This window comes from Mesoplodon mirus (assembly GCF_964341445.2).
Source record: "Mesoplodon mirus genome assembly, chromosome: 2".
Lineage (NCBI taxonomy): Eukaryota > Metazoa > Chordata > Mammalia > Artiodactyla > Ziphiidae > Mesoplodon > Mesoplodon mirus.
Window position 1 is genome coordinate 4,929,391 of NC_138977.1, and position 21,378 is coordinate 4,950,768.

Here is a 21,378-nt window from a genome sequence, read left to right on the forward strand (position 1 = left end):
TGTTTTGGCGTCACACCAAGGGACAGCTTTCTGCTTATGGAAGGAAGAATGCCTTCTTCCTCTTTCAGCAACAATGTTCCTGATGTTGTACTCCATCTAAATATGAACTGACAGGTAGTAGCAATAATAGCTAGTCTTGAGGACTGAAATAGAAAGTGCTAAAATTGGGTTGGAGAATCATCACTGTGATAAATAATATTTTAAAATCCCCCAGCAGAAAACTGGACAGCCACATGTAAAAGATGAAATTAGAACACTCCCTCACACCGTATACAAAAATAAACTCAAAATGGATTAAAGACCTAAATGTAAGGCCAAACAGTATAAAACTCTTAGAGAAAAACATAGGCAGAACACTCTATGACATAAATCACAGCAAGATCCCACATGCCGCGGAGCAACTAAGCCCATGTGCCACAAGAACTGAGCCTGTGCTCCAGAGCCCGTGAGCCACAACTACTGAGACCATGTGCCACAACTACTGAAGCCTGCACACCTAGAGCCTGTGCTCCTCAACAAGAGAAGCTACCGCGATGAGAAGCCTGTGCATTGCAACGAAGAGTAGGCCCTGCTCACCACAACTACAGGAAGCCCGCGTGCATCAACGAAGACCCAACACAGCCATAAGTAAGTAAGTAAATAAATAAATAAATAAATTTCAGAAAAAGCTTTTGCACAGCAAAGGAAACCATAAACAAGACAAAAAGACAAACTTCAGAATGGGAGAAAATATTTGCAAACAAAGCAACTGACAAAGGATTAATCTCCAAAATGTACAAGTGCTCATGCAGATCAATATCAAAAAAACAGACAATGCAATTCAAAAATGGGCAGAAGACCTAAACAGACATTTCTCCAAAGATATACCGATTGCCAAAAAACACATGAAAGGATGTTCAACATCACTAATCATTAGAGAAATGCAAATCAAAAGTACAATGAGGTATCACCTCACACCAGTCAGAATGGCCATCATCCAAAAATCTACAAACAACAAATGCTAGAGAGGGTGTGGAGAAAAGGGAACCCTCTTGCACTGTTGGTGGGAATGTGAATTGGCACAGCCACTATGGAGAACAGTATGGAGGTTCCTTAAAAAACTAAAAATAGAACTACCATATGACCCAGCTATCCCACTATGGGGCATATACCCTGAGAAAACCATAATTCAAAAAGAGTCATGTACCACAATGTTCATTGCAGCTCTATTTACAACAGCCAGGACATGGAAGCAAGCTAAGTGTCCATCGACAGATGAATGGATAAAGAAGATGTGGCACATATATACAATGGAATATGACTCAGCCATAAAAAGAAACGAAACTGAGTTATTTGTAGCGAGGTGGATGGACCTAGAGTCTGTCATACAGAGTGAAGTAAGTCAGAAAGAGAAAAACAAATATCGTATGCTAACACATATATATGGAATCTAAAAAAAAATTGTTATGAAGAACATAGAGGCAGGACAGGAATAAAGACGCAGATGTAGAGAATGGACTTGAGGACACGGGGAGGGGGAAGGGTAAGCTGGGACAAAGTGAGAGAGTGGCATGGACATATATACACTACCAAATGTAAAATAGATAGCTAGTGGGAAGCAGCCGCATAGCACAGGGAGATCAGCTCGGTGCTTTGTGACCACTTAGAGGGGTGGGGAAGGGAGGGTGGGAGGGAGACGAAAGAGGGAGGGAATATGGGGATATATGTATACATATAGCTGATCCACTTTGTTGTACAGCAGAAACTAACACAACATTGTAAAGCAATTATACTCCAGTAAAGATGTTAAAAAAAAAGAAAGAAAAGGGTGATTATCGTAGGTCACGCTGATGCTGTGCTTCAAAGAAGTCCTACATCCCTTGATGCAACCCTATCCATTTTAAAAATACAGACACCCAATTCTTTCTCAAAGGGAAAAAAAAAAAATCCCCCCGCAAACTCTGTTTCAAGTTTAAAAGTTTAGAAACTGAGGTGCAAAATAGGTGACTGTCTTCAGCCTGAACCTTCATAACCAAATCTTGCGGAACAAATCAGACTCATAAAGCTTGAATGAATTTCATAAGGCCGTCACATGTAAATATTAGGCAAATATCTAAGCTTTTCTAGGCAGTTCATTGTTACTGATTCCCCGTCCCCCCAGCTCCCCGTTGAGGCAGCAGGCAGCATACACGTTTTCAGGCACCTTTAGTGTCAATACATTTAATCATGATTAAATAGAATCTGATTTGCTGCAGCTTAAACTTTTGTTCTTCTCTCCTATAGAGATGATTAACGAATCAGGATCCGAGAGTGGAAAGAGTCATAAGTGTCAGCTAGGTTCATTATTTTAGAAAGGGGGCAATAGTAAATGGATCTTTTACATTCTTTACATCTTTTACGTGAGATTGTTGGAGAACTGTGCTTCTCTAGAAGCTTGGAATTCAGTACAAAAATATATTTTAAAATAACCTGTGCTAAAAATAAACTTAGGGTAACAAGTTTGGTGGAATCCTGAGAGAGCATTTAATTTTTAACGTTTTTAGTTTAATGGAGTTTATGCACACTCAGGCCCTGGTTGTGATAGAGCATCAAATGAGATAGAGCATTGCCTTCAGTGAACATGTGCAGTAAGTGGGGTACTGACGATACAAGCATTCCAGCAATTCAGTGTAATAAAGGGTCTGTGGCTCATAGATACAAGATCTGAAATGAGGAGAAGGGAGAGGAGAGAGGCAATTCAGGGCCTATCATGGGGTGCCTTATAAGCTTTAGTAAGGAGGTTGGACTTTATCCTGGGGGCAGTGGGGAGATACTGGAAAGGTCAAAGCAGAGGAGATTTTGTGGTTTTAAGTGACCACTGTGATCGGTGTTGGAATATGTATTACACTGAGCAGGAGTGGAAACAGTAAGTAAGCTGTTAAAGTAATGGGGTGAGAGGCAGTGGAGGCTTACACTCAGTAGTGGCAATGGTACTAGAGAAATGTGATGCATTTAAGACATATTTAAAAGGTAAGAACTGTTAGGATTTGCTGATTGATGTGTCTCCTAAGTTGAGAGAGAAATTAAATTTGACTTGGACGTGTACTTAGAGAACACAGAAGAAGAGCAAGTTTAGTTGGGGCATGGGGATCCAGCTCCCTACCTTCAGGCAGAAAACTTCCTATGACAGGTGAATTCAAGTCCCCCCAGACACATTTAGTTAAGCCAGCACTTAATGATTATTTTATCATATGCAATACATAGTAGGGAGTGTTTGGGGTTAAAAGGGTAAGATAAACACAGTTCTTTACTTCACATATCTCCAGGTGAGAACGACAGGTATACATAAAACTATTTTTAATACAAGTTAGACAGTGCTAAGTGCTGTAATAAGATATAAACAAAGTGAAATTAATTCTTCCTGGAGGAAGTGGGGCTGTGAATGACTTCACAAAGTAAGTGGTATTTGAGTTGTATCTTAAAGGATGCAAGGGAGCCTTCCACCTCCCAGATTTACATCTCTAGCATGTACATTTGTCCTGATATCTGACTCGCTCCTTAGCATCTCCATTTTAGCATGTAAAATGCATCTCAGATTTAACACATTCAGAACCAAATTCCTGATCTTCATTCCTTGAAACCTGCTCTTCTCACAGTCTTCCCTTTCTTAGTTAATGGTTTCCGAGTAAAAGCTGTTGCGAGTAAAAGCTGAAGTCCTTATTACAATGCAAGACCCTACAGCAACTACCCCTCCCCTCCATAATCCTGTTACCTCTTGAACTCTTTGTACCATTTGCCCTCTTGTCCACTCTGTTCTAGCCGAACAGGACCTCCTTGGTATTCCTCACAAACTCCAGGTATCTTCCCACCTCAGGGCCTTTGCTTTTACTTTTCTTTTCACCTGAAAAATTCCTCCATATATCCTTACGGATTCATTCCTACAGCCATTTCAAGTCTTTACTCAAGTGTCACCTTCTTAGGGAACCCTCTTGCACTGTTGATGGGAATGTAAATTGATACAGCCACTATGGAGAACAGTATGGAGGTTTCTTAAAAAACTGAAAATAGAATTACCATATGATACAGCAATCCCACTACTGGGCATATACCCAGAGGAAACCATAATTCAGAAAGGCACATGCACCCCAGTGTTCAGTGCAGCACTATTTACAACAGCCAGGTCATGGAAGCAACCTAAATGCCCATCGACAGACGAGTGCATAAAGAAGATGTGGTACATATATACAATGGAATATTACTCAGCCATAAGGAGGAATGAAATAGTGCCATGGATAGACTTAGAGTGAAGTAAGTCAGAAAGAGAAAAACAAATATAGTATCGCTTATATGTGGAATCTAAAAAAAAAATGGTACAGATGAACTGTCTTGCAAAGCAGAAATAGAGGCACAGATGTAGAGAACAAACTTATGGATACCAAGGGGGAAGGAGGGTGGGATGAATTGGGAGATTGGGATTGACATGTATACACTGATGTGTATAAAATTGATGACTAATAAGAACCTGCTATATAAAAAAACAAAATCAAAAATTCAAAAAAAAATGTCACCTTCTTAGTAAGGCTTTCTCTGTCCTCTTTCTTTAGAAGTACATGCCTCATCCCATGCACATTAACTCACTTCTCAATTTCAGTTTTCTTCATATCACTCACCATCCGACATACATGTCTCTATTTATTTATTATTTATGTCTTATCCCACTGGAACATTAGCTCCATGAGAGCATGAATTTGGACTGTTTTGCTCATTGGTTTATTCCCAGAGCTTAAAACAGTACCTGGAACACAGTAGGCACTAAAACATTTATTAAATTAATGCTTTGATTAAATATAGAAGAGTATTCTGAGCAAAGATAATGACATGAACAAAATTCAGAGAAAAGGCTTAGCACATTGGGGAATGCTTATTGGTGTGCTAATTGGTCTTATGTGCTTGGTGTGTAGGAAACATAGAGAAGGAGAAATACTGAAAGGCAGTTGTGGTCTAATATGAAGACCCTCAGGAATATTCTAAAGATATTTTTCAATTCGCAGTCCATGCAGTCTCTGTCACAGCTACTCAGCTCTACCACTGTGGCCCAAGAGTAGCCATAGACCATATGTAAACAGAGAAGTGTGACTGTGTTCCCATAAAATTTCATTTACAAAAGCAGGTGGCAGCATTTTGGCCCCTGGGCTGTATTTTACCATCCCCTGCTATAGGCAACGAGGATCCATTTAAGATTTTGTACTAATTGGCTCTATTATATAAGAAAAAAAAAAAAAAACGCTTTGGCAGCTGTATGGAAAGTACTGGGAATGGGGAAGAGACATGAGAGCTGGAGGTAGGGAGAAATTTTGGAAGCTATGACAGTTAAAATTAAAGACTGTAGGGCTTCCCTGGTGGTGCAGTGGTTGAGGGTCTGCCTGCCGATGCAGGGGACACGGGTTCGTGCCCCAGTCCGGGAAGATCCCACATGCCGCGGAGCGGCTGGGCCCGTGAGCCATGGCCGCTGAGCCTGCGCGTCCGGAGCCTGTGCTCCGCAACGGGAGAGGCCACAGCAGTGAGAGGCCCACGTACCGCAAAAAAAAAAGAAAAAAAAAAAAAAAAAAAGTAAAGACTGTAGGAGCCTCAACTAGTCAAAGAGCTAAGGGAATGACTCAAGAGGTGGGTTAAAAGTAATTCTCCAGGATTTGGCACTTGGTTGACTGTAAAGAGATAGGAAGGCATAAAGATGATTCTTCAGATTGGGTGCCTAGATAAATGATGATGCTATGAATTATAATGAAGCTGGTATGTAGACCAAATGTGTAAATTCAGGTTTTGACACATTGATATATTTTCAGAATAACCAGGATATTATCACCTACTAGTTGAAAATTCAAACCTAAGCTTCAGAATAGTGTCATAGGCATGTAGGGTAAGAAGGAATATTAGGAGATACTTATCTTGAACTCCTCAAAACAGTTGTCTAGTCTCTTGATCTCCACTTTTTCAGCTCCCATCATCTCCCGAGCCCACTCGAACCAAGCTTTCTTCTCCACCATGTTATCGAAATCAGTCTTGTCAGAGTCATTGATGAACAGTTTCCATGTTGTCAAATGCAGATTTTCAGTTCTCATGGTACTTGATCTGTCAGCATTATTGACACAATTAATTTATCCATTTCCCTTGTAACATTTTCTTCACTTGGTGAAGGAGCCATCTTCTCCTGGCTATCTTCTTGCCTTATGTTCAGTCTCCTTTACTGGATTATCTTGTTTTCATACCCTAAATTACTGGAGTACCTTTTGGCTTAGTCTTTAGATTTCTTCTAGTGTCAACACTTGCTCCCTAGGTGATCACACCTTACCTCGTGGCTCTCCCCTGAATTCTAGAGCTATATATCTAGCTCCCTTTGAGCTAGGTGTACGTTTACAGGCATTTTAAACTGAACATGTCCAATATCAAACTCTGTCTTTCCCTCTTACCCTCCTCTCTACCCTAAGGAAGGAGTCCTGCTCAATACCTGCATTTGCAATCTCACTGAAAGACAGCACTGTTTCTCCAGTTTGCTCAGACCTTTAGAAAACTTGGAATCTTTGATTCCTCCCTATCACATACACCTCACTGCTCACCTTAGCAACCTTCAGAATATGTCTGGAATCTGACCAGTTATCACCACGTCCATCACGAGGGCCCTGGCCCAAGTAACTGTAAGTTCTCACTTCCCGTGCTCCCCATGTGGTGTTTTCTCCATACGGCAGCAAGAATAATCTTTTTATATTATAAATCAGATCATATCCGTGTGCTCACACCCATCCAGTGCCTACTCATCTAGCTTAGAGCAAAATTCAGGTTCTTTTTTTTTCTTTTTTTCTTTTTTTCTTTTTTTATTAGTTTCTGCTTTATAACAAAATTCAGGTTCTTAACGTAGCCACTGAGGCCCTGTGTTGCCCGGTTGCCTCTTTGATGATACATCTCGTTTACTCTCCTGCAGCCTCACTAGCCTTTGTTGTGGTTCCTTTTCAAAAAGACCAAGCCCAGGAGTTCCCTGGCATTTCAGTGGTTAGGAGGCCGTGCTTTCATTGCCATTGGCCCGAGTTTGATCCCTGGTTGGGGAACTAAGTTCCCGCAAGCCGGGCGGCATGGCCAAAAAATAAATGCCAAGCCCACTCCTGTTTCGGTGGCTTTGCGTATTACGTTGTCTCTGCCTGAACCACTTTCCCCCAGATACTGCTTTGTTCATCCCAGTTTCTTCATTCAGGTCTCTGCTCAGATGTCACCTCCTCAGAGTGGACTTCCCCGGACACCCTCTCTAAAATAACACTGCCCAACCCCCATCATTCTCTATCCCTTCTTCTTTTTTTTTTAACATAATACTTGCCACCATTTGACACAGTACGTATATTAGTTTGTTTATGTTATGTCTCCATAGCTACAGTTCTGTGAAGGTGGGGGCTTTGTGTGCCGTTCATTTGGTAACCTCAGCATTTAGAACATTTAGTTAGAAGTCAATAACTACTGGTTGAGAAAATGAGTAGATATAAAGATATCGAGAAAAGAGGCATCAGTGAAAAAGCCTGGGAAAAACAGAGAGGTAATCTGAGGAGAAAAGGGAGAGTGTATGGCCATTTATGCCAGAACGGCACAGCAAAATCCAATGGGTAGGTGCTCCAGTGGGGCTACTAACATCTCGTATTTTAGGAAGGGGGCTTATCTCTCCACAAGACAACTGGTGGCTGAATGTCATCTGCTGACTAAGAGTTGTTAATGCTCTAATTTTCTACACTTTTACAATTAAGGCACATTGAGTTTTTACCGTTATAGCTTTACAAAAGAAGTCCATATGGACATCCTGTCACTGATTGTATCTTGGATATTCAATTTAAAAATCTATCTTAGGGCTTCCCTGGTGGCGCAGTGGTTGAGAGTCCGCCTGCCGATGCAGGGGACACGGGTTTGTGCCCCGGTTCAGGAAGATCCCGCATGCCACAGAACGGCTGGGCCCGCGAGCCATGGCCGCTGAGCCTGCGGGTCCGGAGCCTGTGCTCCGCAACGGGAGAGGCCACAACAGTGAGAGACCCACATACCGCCAAAAAAAAAAAAAAAAAAAAAAATCTATCTTATAATTTATTGTGTATCATTAGTGATGAATGTAAACTTTTACTGTTACAAAATCAGTAGGGTCAGTACAGCATATTCCATACTTAAAAGTAAGTAAATAGAGTGCAATTAAATCCTAAGAATTTACTAAATAATATTTTAAAAATAAATGACTATTAGTAATATTACAAGAATTAATTTTAGCTTTAAAAATTAACCCTTAAAGGTATTAAGTGTATACCTGTTTGTTAGAAGTAATAATACAAAATAGAGATGATCAGAGAATAGTTCTATTGTGTGTCTTGTGAGATTTGTTAAACATGAGACCTTTGACTTGCCCTCCACTACCTCAGAAATCCCAGGGGCTGTGATCTGAAGATAAGTTAGGTTTCTTTTTTCCTCTTTCAGCATGTCTTCTACCATAATACATTCTACAGATGCTGATAGCATCAGCTTTAGAGCCATTTATAAGAAAATGTTTAGCTACAGTTAGTAGAACATAATTGCTGGACATTTATTTCTTGATGTATTTGTTAAGAGAAAAAGCTTAAATTAGGATGATTTGATAGTTTTATTTTCTTCATTTATTCTTCCTATTTTCAAACAAACTTTTAAATAATTCAGAATTTTTAAAATTCTATAAGTAAAATTGAAATCTTCCCCTTTTTCTGTCCATTCTTTGCACATTTCTGGCATATGTACTTCCCTTCCTTCCTTCCTTCCTCTTTACCTCCCTCCCTCCTTCTCTTTATCTCTCTTCATTCTCCCTCTGTCTTTCTCCCTCTCTTTTTTCTTTCTTCTCTCTCTTCCTCTCCCTCTCTTTCTCTCTTTCTTCTCTCTCTCTCTTTCTTTGTTGGTCAGTCCCTCTTCCACCCCCCGCCACACACACACTCACAGCCACAGTAGAGTCAGCTCAAGTTGTCTTCCCGCTCTCTTAACAATGTAGAACACTCATACTCTAACTGAACTATATATGTGTTTGTCCTTGTTTTTATACATAACTTACAGATTTGTTAATTTAACCCTTTTTAACACTTTTCTTCTTCATGCATCAATAGGTTAAATGATGTACCCATGTACTATTTTTTTTTTAGCTTTGAACTTTGTACTCTTTATGTCTACAATGAACCATTTCTTTTTCGTGTGTTCTTCGAGAAAAATTACTTGAAAAACTGAATATTTTTCTTCTTATGCTACTTACATAGTGGGCAGAAAAAAACATTTTTTTAAAGCACTTAGAAAATGTTCCTATCTTCCTGAATTATAAAAATGTACACAGGTCAGCTGTAATTTGTTTTTTGACCTGGTGATCTTACGATGTTTTTGTTCAGTGTAAAAATGTAGACTGTTCATTAATATATTTATAAATACTGATATTAACTGTTCTCCTCCATACTCATGTATTATACAAATTGTTCCAGAAAAGATTTAAGGTGGGCATTTTATTTATGTCTTCTCTTCTGGCAGTCACAGCTTACCCATTATTTGTATTATTAATGTCCATTACCTCTCCCCACATTACAATTTCCTTGAAGATAGGAGTCTGGAACAGCAAAAGGTTCAGCAAAGATGTCCAATCCAAATTTAAAAGTGAAAAACATGTGTTGAAAGCAGGAGAGAACTATAAGGTATCGAGAGTATTCATCATAAAGTGAGGCATGTTGAACTGTACTGTCATTGCTAATAAAAAAATAAATAAATGTGTTTTAAATGTGATAGCTATTTCGTAGGAACTGTTAAGTCTCAAATATTTTTGTGGTCGTATTTACTTTTACAAGTAAATTTTATTGAATTCCCTTAGGATTATGTTAAAAGCTTTTAAGAATGGGCACAATCAGTGGATTACCTGTTGACTTTAAGACTCGGGCAAGTTGAGTCTCTAATTTGGGATTGTTATTGGGGCCACATTGATGATAGTCATAATCGTAGTAGTAGTGACATCTTTTGTGCATGTAGATTCTGTATTATCTCATTAGCCACACGACCACCCTGTGTTGTAGAAGAGGCGACTGAGGTAAGTAAGGGCCAGAGAAATTAAATTAAAAGCACGTGACCCGTAAGGTGAATAGACGAGACGCAAACCCAGTTATTCTCTGTACTGTATTAGATTAAGATAGATTATCTATTTGTTCATTTGCAATCCATGATTTTTCTTTAGTTTGAATTTGAAATGCAAATTTAATATCTAAATCCATACAGTATTTATTTGATCTGTCTGGAAGCATTATAGATTAGTTTTTCTTCTCCAATTTAAAAATTGCTGTTAACATTTCTTTTACTAAAGGAAGAAAATAGCATTTTATCTATTTGATAAGGAGAAACTAAATATCAATTTGAATACTTTCAGATATGCAGTCCATTTTAAATGACTTATAGGTTCAATTCAATTCTAATAACTTTCTAAAAGATTTTCTCATTTGTGGGCTAACAAAATAAATACTTACAAGTTAATATGTATCAGAACATATACTTTTAAAAAATATATATTGTTCATCAACTCTTTTCTTGTTCATTAAGAAAGTTTACTTTGGATTTTTTCCTTCATAAAATAATACAGTTTTTCCAATGTAAAAAGCTAAAATTTTGCTTTCACATCTTTTTTTTACCATCAGTATCCCCAAAGCAGTATACACTAAATTAGTTACCTTGCTATCGTGCTTATGTTTGACTTGTCAGGATTTCATATTTTAGTAAAAATAAAATAAAAATTTAACTTTAGTTCTGAAGTAGCATCTTGGTTTTTATTTCAGGTTTTATTATCTTGTTTCTTTGGATTAATAGACTAGTTTTTGGCATGATTACCCAGGTATTATTGAAGTGATGGTTTTAATTCAATGGATAGAATTGGTGACTATTAGAAGATGAATCATACAGCCTTGCTGCAGAGGCCATTCATATCAATGGGGATCATACCTTAGAAAAGAAAACTAAAGCATATGTGTGGTCAGAACCAATCCTTGTCATTATGCCATGAAAGCCTTGGGATTTGTGATCAAAGCAATGGGCTTATCCTGAACTGTGGTATAACCTCTGGTTGAACCTTTCAAATTTTTATTTTAGGAGATGATACACTACATTTTGACCATGTTACTTACCTCTAAGACCTGATGGCCTAATTAAGTGATAGTGATTAAAATTATTGTCAGCAAGTCAGAAGAAAATGTGAATTATAAATATCTCTGTCCTCTGTCAGTGTTGTTTACTTATCATTTTCCACTGATGTTTTAAAGAATTGCTGAACATGTGTTTTTTATCCAGAGCTGAATGTTCTGTTCTGATGAATATAAAACATACTTCACTTTGTAAATGTACATTAGAAGTATTAGAAAGACATAATCTTTGACTCTATCACTAAATTTCATCTGTCAAAGGAGATAATTCTGAACTATAATATTTGGTGTTATATCAAGCCATAGTTCTTAGAAAGATGCTTTTAGGATTAAGATGGAATTCTACTTATAACCTGAATGTCACTATCATCCATAGTAAAATTCAGGCAGTATATATACTTATTTATCTTTTTGGTTACATGTTGGTGTACCTCAGTTGCGTTCAGTATGTTTATTTTATGTTAAGAGGCTATTCAACTCCCATCAACTGATTTACTTATGCAGATTTCCTTCCAATGAGATTGTAATGTGGTTTAAGTATATATACTCACTCCTTTACTTAATTGTCCTTAGTTGATGATGTCCTTTATACTATATTAAATTCTTTGTAATCTTTCTTTTCAGTGCTAATTTATTGGAAACATTTGTCCTGTTTTAAATTATCTCCTACTCCATGTATATAGTCCTCTCTAAACCAACTAAATAGTTCTTCATTGATCACTGGAAACACATGATATATGCAAGTTTCCATCTCTGTACCTCTTCTTAAGATATTCCCCTTGTCAGAACTGTTCTTGTCTTTCCCCTCTGCTAATACTTATCTTTGACTTTAAGTACCATTCTTCACTCATTCATTCAACAGATTTTTACTGAATATCTAACATGTGTCACTCACTATGTCTAGGCTTTGGAGGTGTAGCAGTGAACAAGATACTTAAAGTCCTTTATCTCCTGGAGCCGTCAATTTAGAGGGAGCAATACAGTTTGATGAGTGTTATATTAGGGAAGTACAATGTATTATGTTCTTCTCCCTAGAGCTTTCTCTGACCACCCCAACTTTTAGACATCCTTTTCTCTTTTGAATTTCTAGAGTACTATTTGTGCCTACAACCAATTTCCTCCTAAAAAATGTATCCTTTCACTGTTAGATCTGTGATCTGATCTGTAGAGGGGAAGTAGAACTCACGTCTCCATATCCCAGATCCTAACACAGTTCTTTGCAGAGTAAAAATGAAATAAATGCTTTTTGTGATTATGATGTGTTATATCACTCTTCATACCTACCTAAAGCTTATATCAAATAATCTATTAAATAATGGGAACTTAAAAAAGTTTTGTACTGCTCATACTGAATTCTCTCTACCATTTTGTCTCCTAGAAATAATTGTCAGTGAATATATTGGTAACTTTTTAATCACTGAAATACAGTTGACTCTTGAACTGCACAGGTCCACTTATGTGTGGATTTTTTAAAATAGTAAATACTATAGTAGTACCCTGTCCAATGTTGTTTGAATCCATGGATTTGGAACCACCCATGTGGGATACAGAGGAACTGCAGATAAGGAGTGCCAACTATAAATAACACTCAGATTTTTGACTGAGTAGAGAGTAGGAACCCTAACCCCAGTGTTGTTCACATGTCAACTGTATGTATAAATTCATAACCACCAACTCAAGTATATAAGAAATGTCCTAATTTGAATTCAAATCTTCTTTATATTATGCTAGTAGGAAGTTCTTTCACAGTCATTAGATGGATAAGGCAGAGACCTCCTTTTCCCAGGGCTTGAATGAGATCCAGGCTTATGTGGTACCTAGAAAGTTGGCTCTCACATCTTCAGTTCATCTTGTTCACTAGTAATATCTTCATTGTCTAGGACACATGGTCTTTTAGAAGCTGGCAGCTCTGCTGATTATCTAAGCTTGAGTTAAGAAATATTTGCTGATGCCAAAAGCCCTGGTGCCAAGGGACTGTCTTCTGTAAGTGCACCATCATGGAGCCATTGTGTAGAGGTGGGCAAATTGTTCTCTATGTAAGGGTGCTTGACTGAAGGAAAGGAGAAGCAGAAATCCAACCTGTACTGCACTTACCAAACTGAGTTCTCTTGGGGCTGAATTAGCCCAGAAGGATTGCTTTTTTCTAATTCATACAGAGGCACTATATGGACAAGTAGGGACCTTGATTACCACTTACCATCCCCTAGGTTCCAGCCTAACCTCTTCATCCCCTCCCCTTGCCCTCAGGCTAAAGAAAGCTGACTACAGATTTTGAGAAACTTGGTTCCCTAATCTTGAGGAAAAACTCTTCTTTGGTTTCTGTCTTTTTAAAAATATTAACCTTTGACACTGCTTCTCCTAGACATTTTACATAATCTCCTGTTTGCTTAGACTTTCACAAAGGACAGAAAAAGAGGATGTCTTCAGGAGGTCTCTGCTCTGGACCTTGCAAATGTTCTGGAAATGCCTGACAACTCTCTTGAAATTGGAGAAGTGTATGGGGTGGGAAGTTGGGAGGTAAAAAATAAAGAAGCAAAACATAAAATTCCTATCTCGATAAATTTCAAGTGAAGTATTAAGCTTAATTTTTAATTAATAAAGTTTAAAATCTTAATTTTGAAATATTTGTATAATGTCCACTCTACAAAATTATAGGGTATCTATCTTTAATAGGAAATTGCAAATAAAATCTATGGTAATTATGGAAACTGATAAATTATTACCTCCCTCCCAGTGTTACAGAAATTATGCAACTGAATGTTTAACATAGTCCAGTAAGATTTAAAATTGCTTTCTTCATATCTTTTATTACAAATTTCTTGTTTATTTTATGTGTAATTTTGCTCCATTTAATTTTGAGTTAAATTAACTGAATTTATATTTAGAGTAAGCTGTCAACATTAAAATAAAATAAATTCATAATAAATTTATGTGTTTAAATAAAGTAGGCCATGAACAAACTATATTTCTGTTAATTGAATTTATTTATTTATTTATTTATTTATTTATTTATGGCTGTGTTGGGTCTTCATCTGCTGTCTAGGCATGGTCTCAAGAAAGAGTATATTTTTTGCATATTTTTACTATGCAATATATATCTCTGATTTATAATGCAGATGACTGATCTCCCAAAACTTGGGAGAAACCTAACATCTAAAATTCAGCCATTATAATTGTTTTGATTCCTAGGAGAATTATATAGAAGCATAATGGGTATAACAGTCAAAAGAAGGACAACATCCTCTAATTGTGAGAGCATTAGGGTGAGGGTACAGGTGGGCAGGTATTATTGAAATTTAAAGAATAAGTAATTAATTAAACCAAAATGCTGCTTTTGATCTTGAATACACAAGGAAGGCATGGTCCTCCATTACTATTGTAGAACAAGACTTGACAATAGTAACATTCCTCTTTACTAGCACAAGTAATATGGAGTGAAAATAAGACATTTCGGGAAATTTTCTCAAAGTTGGAATTTACTGAATGCATACTTCAGCAAATTGATAGTTATAAAGTGACATATTTATATATGGGTAAATAATAATTATAGCATATTTTTAAAATTCTTCCTATATGTGTAGTATATATACATATACATATATAAATAAAATATTTTTTTCAGGAGAACCAGTTGTTTTCTTATCATGGAAGAATGAAAAGGTTTTGTTTACTTTTTTTAAAAAATTGCTTAGAGTATATGTTAAAAACATATTTTAAATGTTTAGCACTATATATATTATGTAATAGAACCCATGCTTTTTTGATGATTAAGGACACAGGCTTTAGAGTTAAACAAATCTTGATCTAAGTTCCAGATTTATCATAAATCAGCTGCATAACCTTGGGCATATTACTTAACTTCTTTGAGCCTTAGTTAATTTTTTAAATGGAAATGATACCTTACCTTGTAAAGTTGTTGTGAAGATTAAGTGTGATAAGTTGTTGTGAAGATTAAATGTGATGTTTATTAAGAGTTTATTTTAGTACTTGACTCATCTCATGCAGTAAGTTATTTAGCTAAAACAAATTGAATATAGCTTTTTGTTGCATAAAATATGTCTTTTGTCAGTTAGACTTATATGCATCATTTTGGAGAAGAGAGTCTTAAAATTGTTGTATGAACATTACATCATTTCATTTATGGTTAAACTTAACAGGATCTTCCTTTTAAAAAAATTAATTTTGTTCAGTTTAAATGTTTTGCAAGTCAATGATCAGGTGGTTGTCAGGCATTTGGAGGACAAGCTCATTTCTACCCTGTTTAGTTAATTATTGTGATTGTAAACAAAGGATGTACGATTCAAAGTCAAGGAACATTTCACATGGATGATGGAGGTGATAATAGCTTAATTCCTGCTGAATTTTTTTTCTTTGCTCTAGTTGAGTTCATACTGACCTTGTCCAAAATCTGATGACCTCCCTATTTCACTCAACCATTTGGAAAGCCGGGCCTGCCATAGCTGGCCCTGAGGGGGTATCTGAAAGACCACTGAGTCACTGACCCATGTCAAGACTGGATTTCAAGTCTGATGTATAGGACCTCTGAAATAGTTATACATGGGGCTTATTGTACACAAAAACCTAACTGGCTGCATTTTTCTGCTTATTAAGTATCCTGTTAAAGCGTATTTTAAATGTCCTTATTAAAGTCATGTTTATATTCTTAGTTTCTCATGCAGGTCATTTTCTAGACTGATGATAAATTTTGATCTTTTATAAGAGTTAGTACCTTAAAACTAAACTTGAATGTTTTGAAATATGAACAAAACATACTGTTACACCATGGCTAAATGCAATGAATATCTTCCTGGTTGGTGATGGACCAAAGCATTTTAATGCTTATAAAGATTTTGGTTTTTTCTGGCAAAAATTCCATACACCTCAAAAAAATCTAGTTTAAGCTGTTGTTGATATTACAGCATGTTAAACTCTGTTTACATCTTGTCAAACCTCAAATATTGCTCAAATGTTGGTATATAAGAGTTTTGAGTTTGTAAGACTTGTCCTAAAGGAAAGCATGTGACCACCCAGTAAGGTGTTATTTAAATTTGGTTGGATGGGATCTGTCTACCTTAATAAAACTTTGTGATAGGGCTATGATATGAAAAGAGTAAAAACTTTCCTATGTTTATTTTGTTCTTCTGCACAATAGGAAATGATCAGCCCTTTTATGAATACCTAGTCAGTATTCTACAATTTGTAATATGACACTGTCTTTTATTTTTATATAGGAGTTGATCCCTGAATTTTATTATCTCCCTGAGATGTTTGTCAACTTCAATAATTATAATCTTGGAGTGATGGATGATGGGACCGTAGTGTCTGATGTTGAACTTCCTCCTTGGGCCAAAACCTCAGAAGAATTTGTTCGCATAAACAGATTGGTAAGATAGTAATCATCTACTCTGTCTGTCATGAGCCTTTTCTCAAAGTATCTTTCATGTGTTGGTATAATCATGAACCCTTGCTCTTCTGGGAAAAACTGTAGTTGATAGGGATAACTGAAAGTGACGTAATAGTTCATGAATCTCCATATATACTTTATAAAATCTTATTGACATGAAAGGTATAATGGTGTCTTTTATTCTTTTATGCAGAATTTAGGTTACTTTTATATGAACATGATGATTCAAGATTATGAGTGAATTTCTTGTAGAATTCTATGCTTTTTCAAATATGAGTTTCTGGTACTAGGAGAAGAACATAATTCTGTTTTCAGGTTGGAAGGCCATTGTACATTTTGATAATAGAAACAAGATTTTCAAATTATATGCTGTATCTGTCTTTTGAAGGAAATCTTCATCTAATATTTAGAATATGAAAACTTAAAAACTGAAAAGTGCAATAATCATTGTGCTTACATCTTGTCATACATCTTGTGCTTGTCATACATCTTATGCTTACAACTCTTCATAATCCTCTCCTGTGGACTCTTTAATGTCCTCTGTTGTATGGGTTCTGGATTATTTTATGAAAAAATATATGACTTTTCCTTTTTTGCCTTTAACTTTCATAAATGTCTAGAGTCAGGGAGCTTTATTCTCAGTTTTTTAAAGTAGTTTCTTTATCATACTTCATACTTCACATTAAAAATGAAACCTAGGGCTTCCCTGGTGGCGCAGTGGTTAAGAATCCACCTGCCAATGCAGGGAACACGGGTTCGATCCCTGGCCTGGGGAGATCCCACATGCTGCAGAGCAACTAAGCCATGCGCCACAACTACTTAGCCTGCGCTCTAGGGTCCACGAGCCACAACTACTGAGCCCAAGTGCCACAACTACTAAGCCCAAATGCCACAACTACTGAAGCCCACACACCTAGAGCCTGTGCTCCACAACAATGAGAAGCCCTTGCACCACAATGAATAGTAGCCCCCACTTGCCGCAACTAGAGAAAAGTCCGCGCACAGCAACAAAGACCCAACAGCCAAAAAATTAAAAAATAAAACAAACAAATAAATAAATTTATTTAATAAATAAATAAGTAAAATAAAAATGAAACCTAAATTGCATTGTGTTTTTAATTTTCACTAAAACAAGGAAAATTATTTCACTTTAGTTTTCTTGGTATGCTTACCTTTTCTACCAACAATTATATTTTAATCCTGAACAGTATTCTAGATCCTAATTGTAATCCCATTATTACTGAAAATTCATATTTTACATATACTGGAAGCAGTGCAGGGGGAGTGGAAAGAGCATAGGCTTTGAAGTTAGACCAGTTTTCCTAATCGGGGATAACTCACATTGCTGGTTATGGGACCTTAGGCAATTTAACCTTTCTGAGCCTTGATTTTCTCGTTGTAATTTGAAAATTATTTGTGTAAAACTGTAATTATGTATGTAAAATACCTAGAATTTTCTCTGGCTTACAAAAGGCCTTCAGGCAATAGCACCTAACATTATTCTATCACATTCTTAAGGTACATGTTGCATTTTGGTTTACTGCATGTATTTTTCAAGATTTTTAAGTTAACTGTAATTAAAATGGGAGACCAAGACAAAGCTTAGCTCTGAAAGATGTTGAAGGAGATGTCAAACTTTTAAATGTGACAGTTGTCTACGGTCATTTTTTTTTTTTTTTTCTCTCTCCAGGGGTATGTAGATGTCAATAGAAGGTCTAGTCATTCTGCAGTTTGGGGTTTTTTTTGTTGTTGTTTTTTGCTTTCAATAATTTTTTATGCTTTTAAAACACGTTTTTGAGGTATAATTTGCATAACATAAAATCCATCTTTTTAAAAGTGCTCAATTCAATGAGTTTTAATAAATGTATACAGTTATGTAACCATCAGCACAATCAGCTTACCTCACTCCAAAAAGTTTCCTTGTATCTGTTTGCTCCCAGTCGTAGTCCCAGGCAACCACTGATTCTGTCTCTTTGGTTTTGCTTTTTCTAGAAATTTTATATAGATGGAATCCTGCCGTATGTAGTCTTTTTGTACCTGACTCTTTCACTTAGCATGATGTTCTTGAGATTCCTCCATATTGTGCATATATCAGTAATTTCTTTGTGTTGCTGTATAGTATTCCATTGTATAGATATAACACCTTTTGTTTATTTACCAGTTTATGGACATTTCGCTTTTTTCCAGTTTTAGGCTCTTAAGAATATTTGCATATGTCTTAGGGTGGATATCTGTTTTCATTTCTCTTGGATAGATTCCTAGGAGTTTAATTGCTGAGTCATATGATAAGAATATATTTACCATTTTGCATTCCCACCAACAATATGTGAAGTTTCAATTTGCCATATCCTTGCAAAGACTTGGTATTGTCAATCCTCTTTATTTTAGCTCTTCCAGTGATTCATTGTGATTTTAATTTGTATTTCCCTAATGACTAATGATGTTGACCATTTTTTCACAGGCTTATTTCCTACTCTTAATATGTTCTTTGGTGAGCTATCTATTCAAATCTTTTGCCTGTTTTTTAATTGGGTTGTATGTCTTTTTATTATTTAGTTGTAAGACATCTTTATATATCCTCCATAAAAATCCTTTATCCAACATATGTTTTGCATATATTTTTCTCCTAGTTTGTGGCTTGTCTTTTCCTTTTTAATGATTCCTTCTGAATCACCATTTTTTTTTGAGAATTATGTTTTATTCAGTGGACTTTCTAAGTACTTCAAGCCCAGGTAGTTGGAACATCAAAAGATTACTGTTAATTAAGGAAAACCAGGTATCTCAAATTAATGAATTTAGTGCGTCTCTATGTATGGGAAGATGCAAGAATCTGGGCTCTTTGAAGTCATTCCTTTGATATACACCTTAGCTGTCTGGGGCCAGTATCCTGTTCTTTCCCTCCTGAGTCCCCGGGGGTGCACCGTTGGGGGTGGCTGCAGTGCCTGAGGGCTTACTGTGGGGCAACAGTATATGGCAGGCTGAATCACCATTGTGAATAAATGTTTTTGCTATTAGGTAGATATAAAATAATATTTATATAATATTTGAAAGGTATAAATAATCATCCCCATTCTTGAGGAATATATTTTTAAAAAAATTAAAACCATGTTCTGATCATTTTATTATTGAAGCATTTTTTCTCAGTTTATACTTTTAAGTCTCAAGGGAACCAACTCTCTATTAATCATTACCGTATTTAGTATTGTTAAAAATACAAAGAAATTTGTTAATATGTTTGCTTTAAAAGAGGTCTAAGAGGCAGAAACATTTGAGTAAGTTATATTTAAAGCTCTTCAACAATATTTTGACAATTAAGAAAATGTAACTGTATAAAGTAAAGTAAGCCACTCTTCTGGTAGTACCCCATCCCTACTCTCAGTACCCTCTCCTCAGAAGAGGTCATTTTGGAACAAGTCCCACAAGGGCACCAAGGAAAAGAAGGTGGCAACTTACCAAATTGTTTTCCAATAAGATTTTGGTTTTGCCTGCTCATGCTCTAAACTTATGTATGACTATGAAATGTTAAACAGTAGTATTTTATAATACTAACTGCACATTTAATGTAACTTATTATTGAGTTATTAAATATTTGTCCCAGTGATTCCTCTTTCTCTGAGTTTTACAGATGTCTTCATAGTTTAGCTTCTGAATAAGCTTATATTCTTAACAGAACTCATAAAAATTTACCGCAAGTTAAATGCAAACATTTTACAGTCAAATATTTACATCTCTGATAATTTTAACTCATAATTAGGAAAATACTTGATTTTACTTACATGTGCCTTTAGGAAAGAATTTAATAACTCATTCATTCATTCAAAAATATTTATTATACACCTTTGATGAGCAAAGCTTTCCTGTGGTGCCGTTCATATTGATTCGTTTTAAATTTTCCTGTTAACTTTCTGTAAGTGACTAAATTATTAGTATGGTATTTAATGTATGTTAGCCTGTTATCACATAAGGGTTTTATCGCCCTCCTCTTTTTGGTTTACCTCTTCAAGTCCACAGATTTTATGCAATGATTGTAGCTCATGAAATGCATACTACTTTGATCTGTGACCTTTTTGTGGTGCTAATCGGGTTCCTGATATCATTATACCTTGCTCATTAATCATATTTCCTGCAGCCCGTCAGGCAGCCAGACAGCACAAGTCCCTGTTTTCAGCCCTCTGTTGGCAGGTTTCTGCTTTTCCAGATTATTACAGACGATACTTTGGCTTCTCATAGCCAGAGCCACATCAAGCTGTGTGTTACAATTAAAGTCAGATGGTCCTCAGGTTGAACAGGGATATAGTGTTGCAGCTGTCTCTCTTCCTGGAACAAACCAGCACCAAGAACAGATGATCTATAGGACAGTGAATAATAACAGATTGTCCAGTACTCCATTGGTAGCAGGGGACCATAGATTTAATTAACTGACATACTCATTTTAAGATACCCAGCATGCCTTTTTAAAGTATTTGGTTGCCCAAGTATTATTTCAAGGGAACAGAATATTTTTAGGAGCATGATTTTGATGGTGGACAGTAACGCTACATTTTCTTTGTGTTAGACGACTGTGACTGCTACCTTATCTATAACTATTTTACTCCTTGAGCTTTCTGTAGGTAGTGAAGATGTAAATAAGGATTTGTGAGTTGGCCTTAAGTGTTGAATTTATACACAGAAGATAATATCCTGTGTATTTTAGAAAGAAAACCTTCATAGGTCTGATTATTTTTTCAGGTATATAAATTAAATTTTCTTTGTTCTGAAGAGTTGGAATCAGGGTAAAACCAAAGCAGTCTTAAATACATCCAAGAGATTGGTCTGTTTTATTTA

General features: G+C 36.2%; 1 protein-coding gene across 3 annotated transcripts in view; it reads left to right on the plus strand.

The window, feature by feature from the left end:
* The window catches only part of LRBA (LPS responsive beige-like anchor protein), an 826,328-nt gene that overhangs the window by 658,843 nt on the left and 146,107 nt on the right, over positions 1–21,378 (plus strand). For all 3 annotated transcript variants that reach the window (XM_082611157.1, XM_082611155.1, XM_082611156.1), the window contains exon 47: positions 16,382–16,534. In XM_082611157.1, the coding sequence (XP_082467283.1) occupies positions 16,382–16,534 (153 nt within the window). The remainder of the gene's footprint in view (positions 1–16,381; positions 16,535–21,378) is intronic.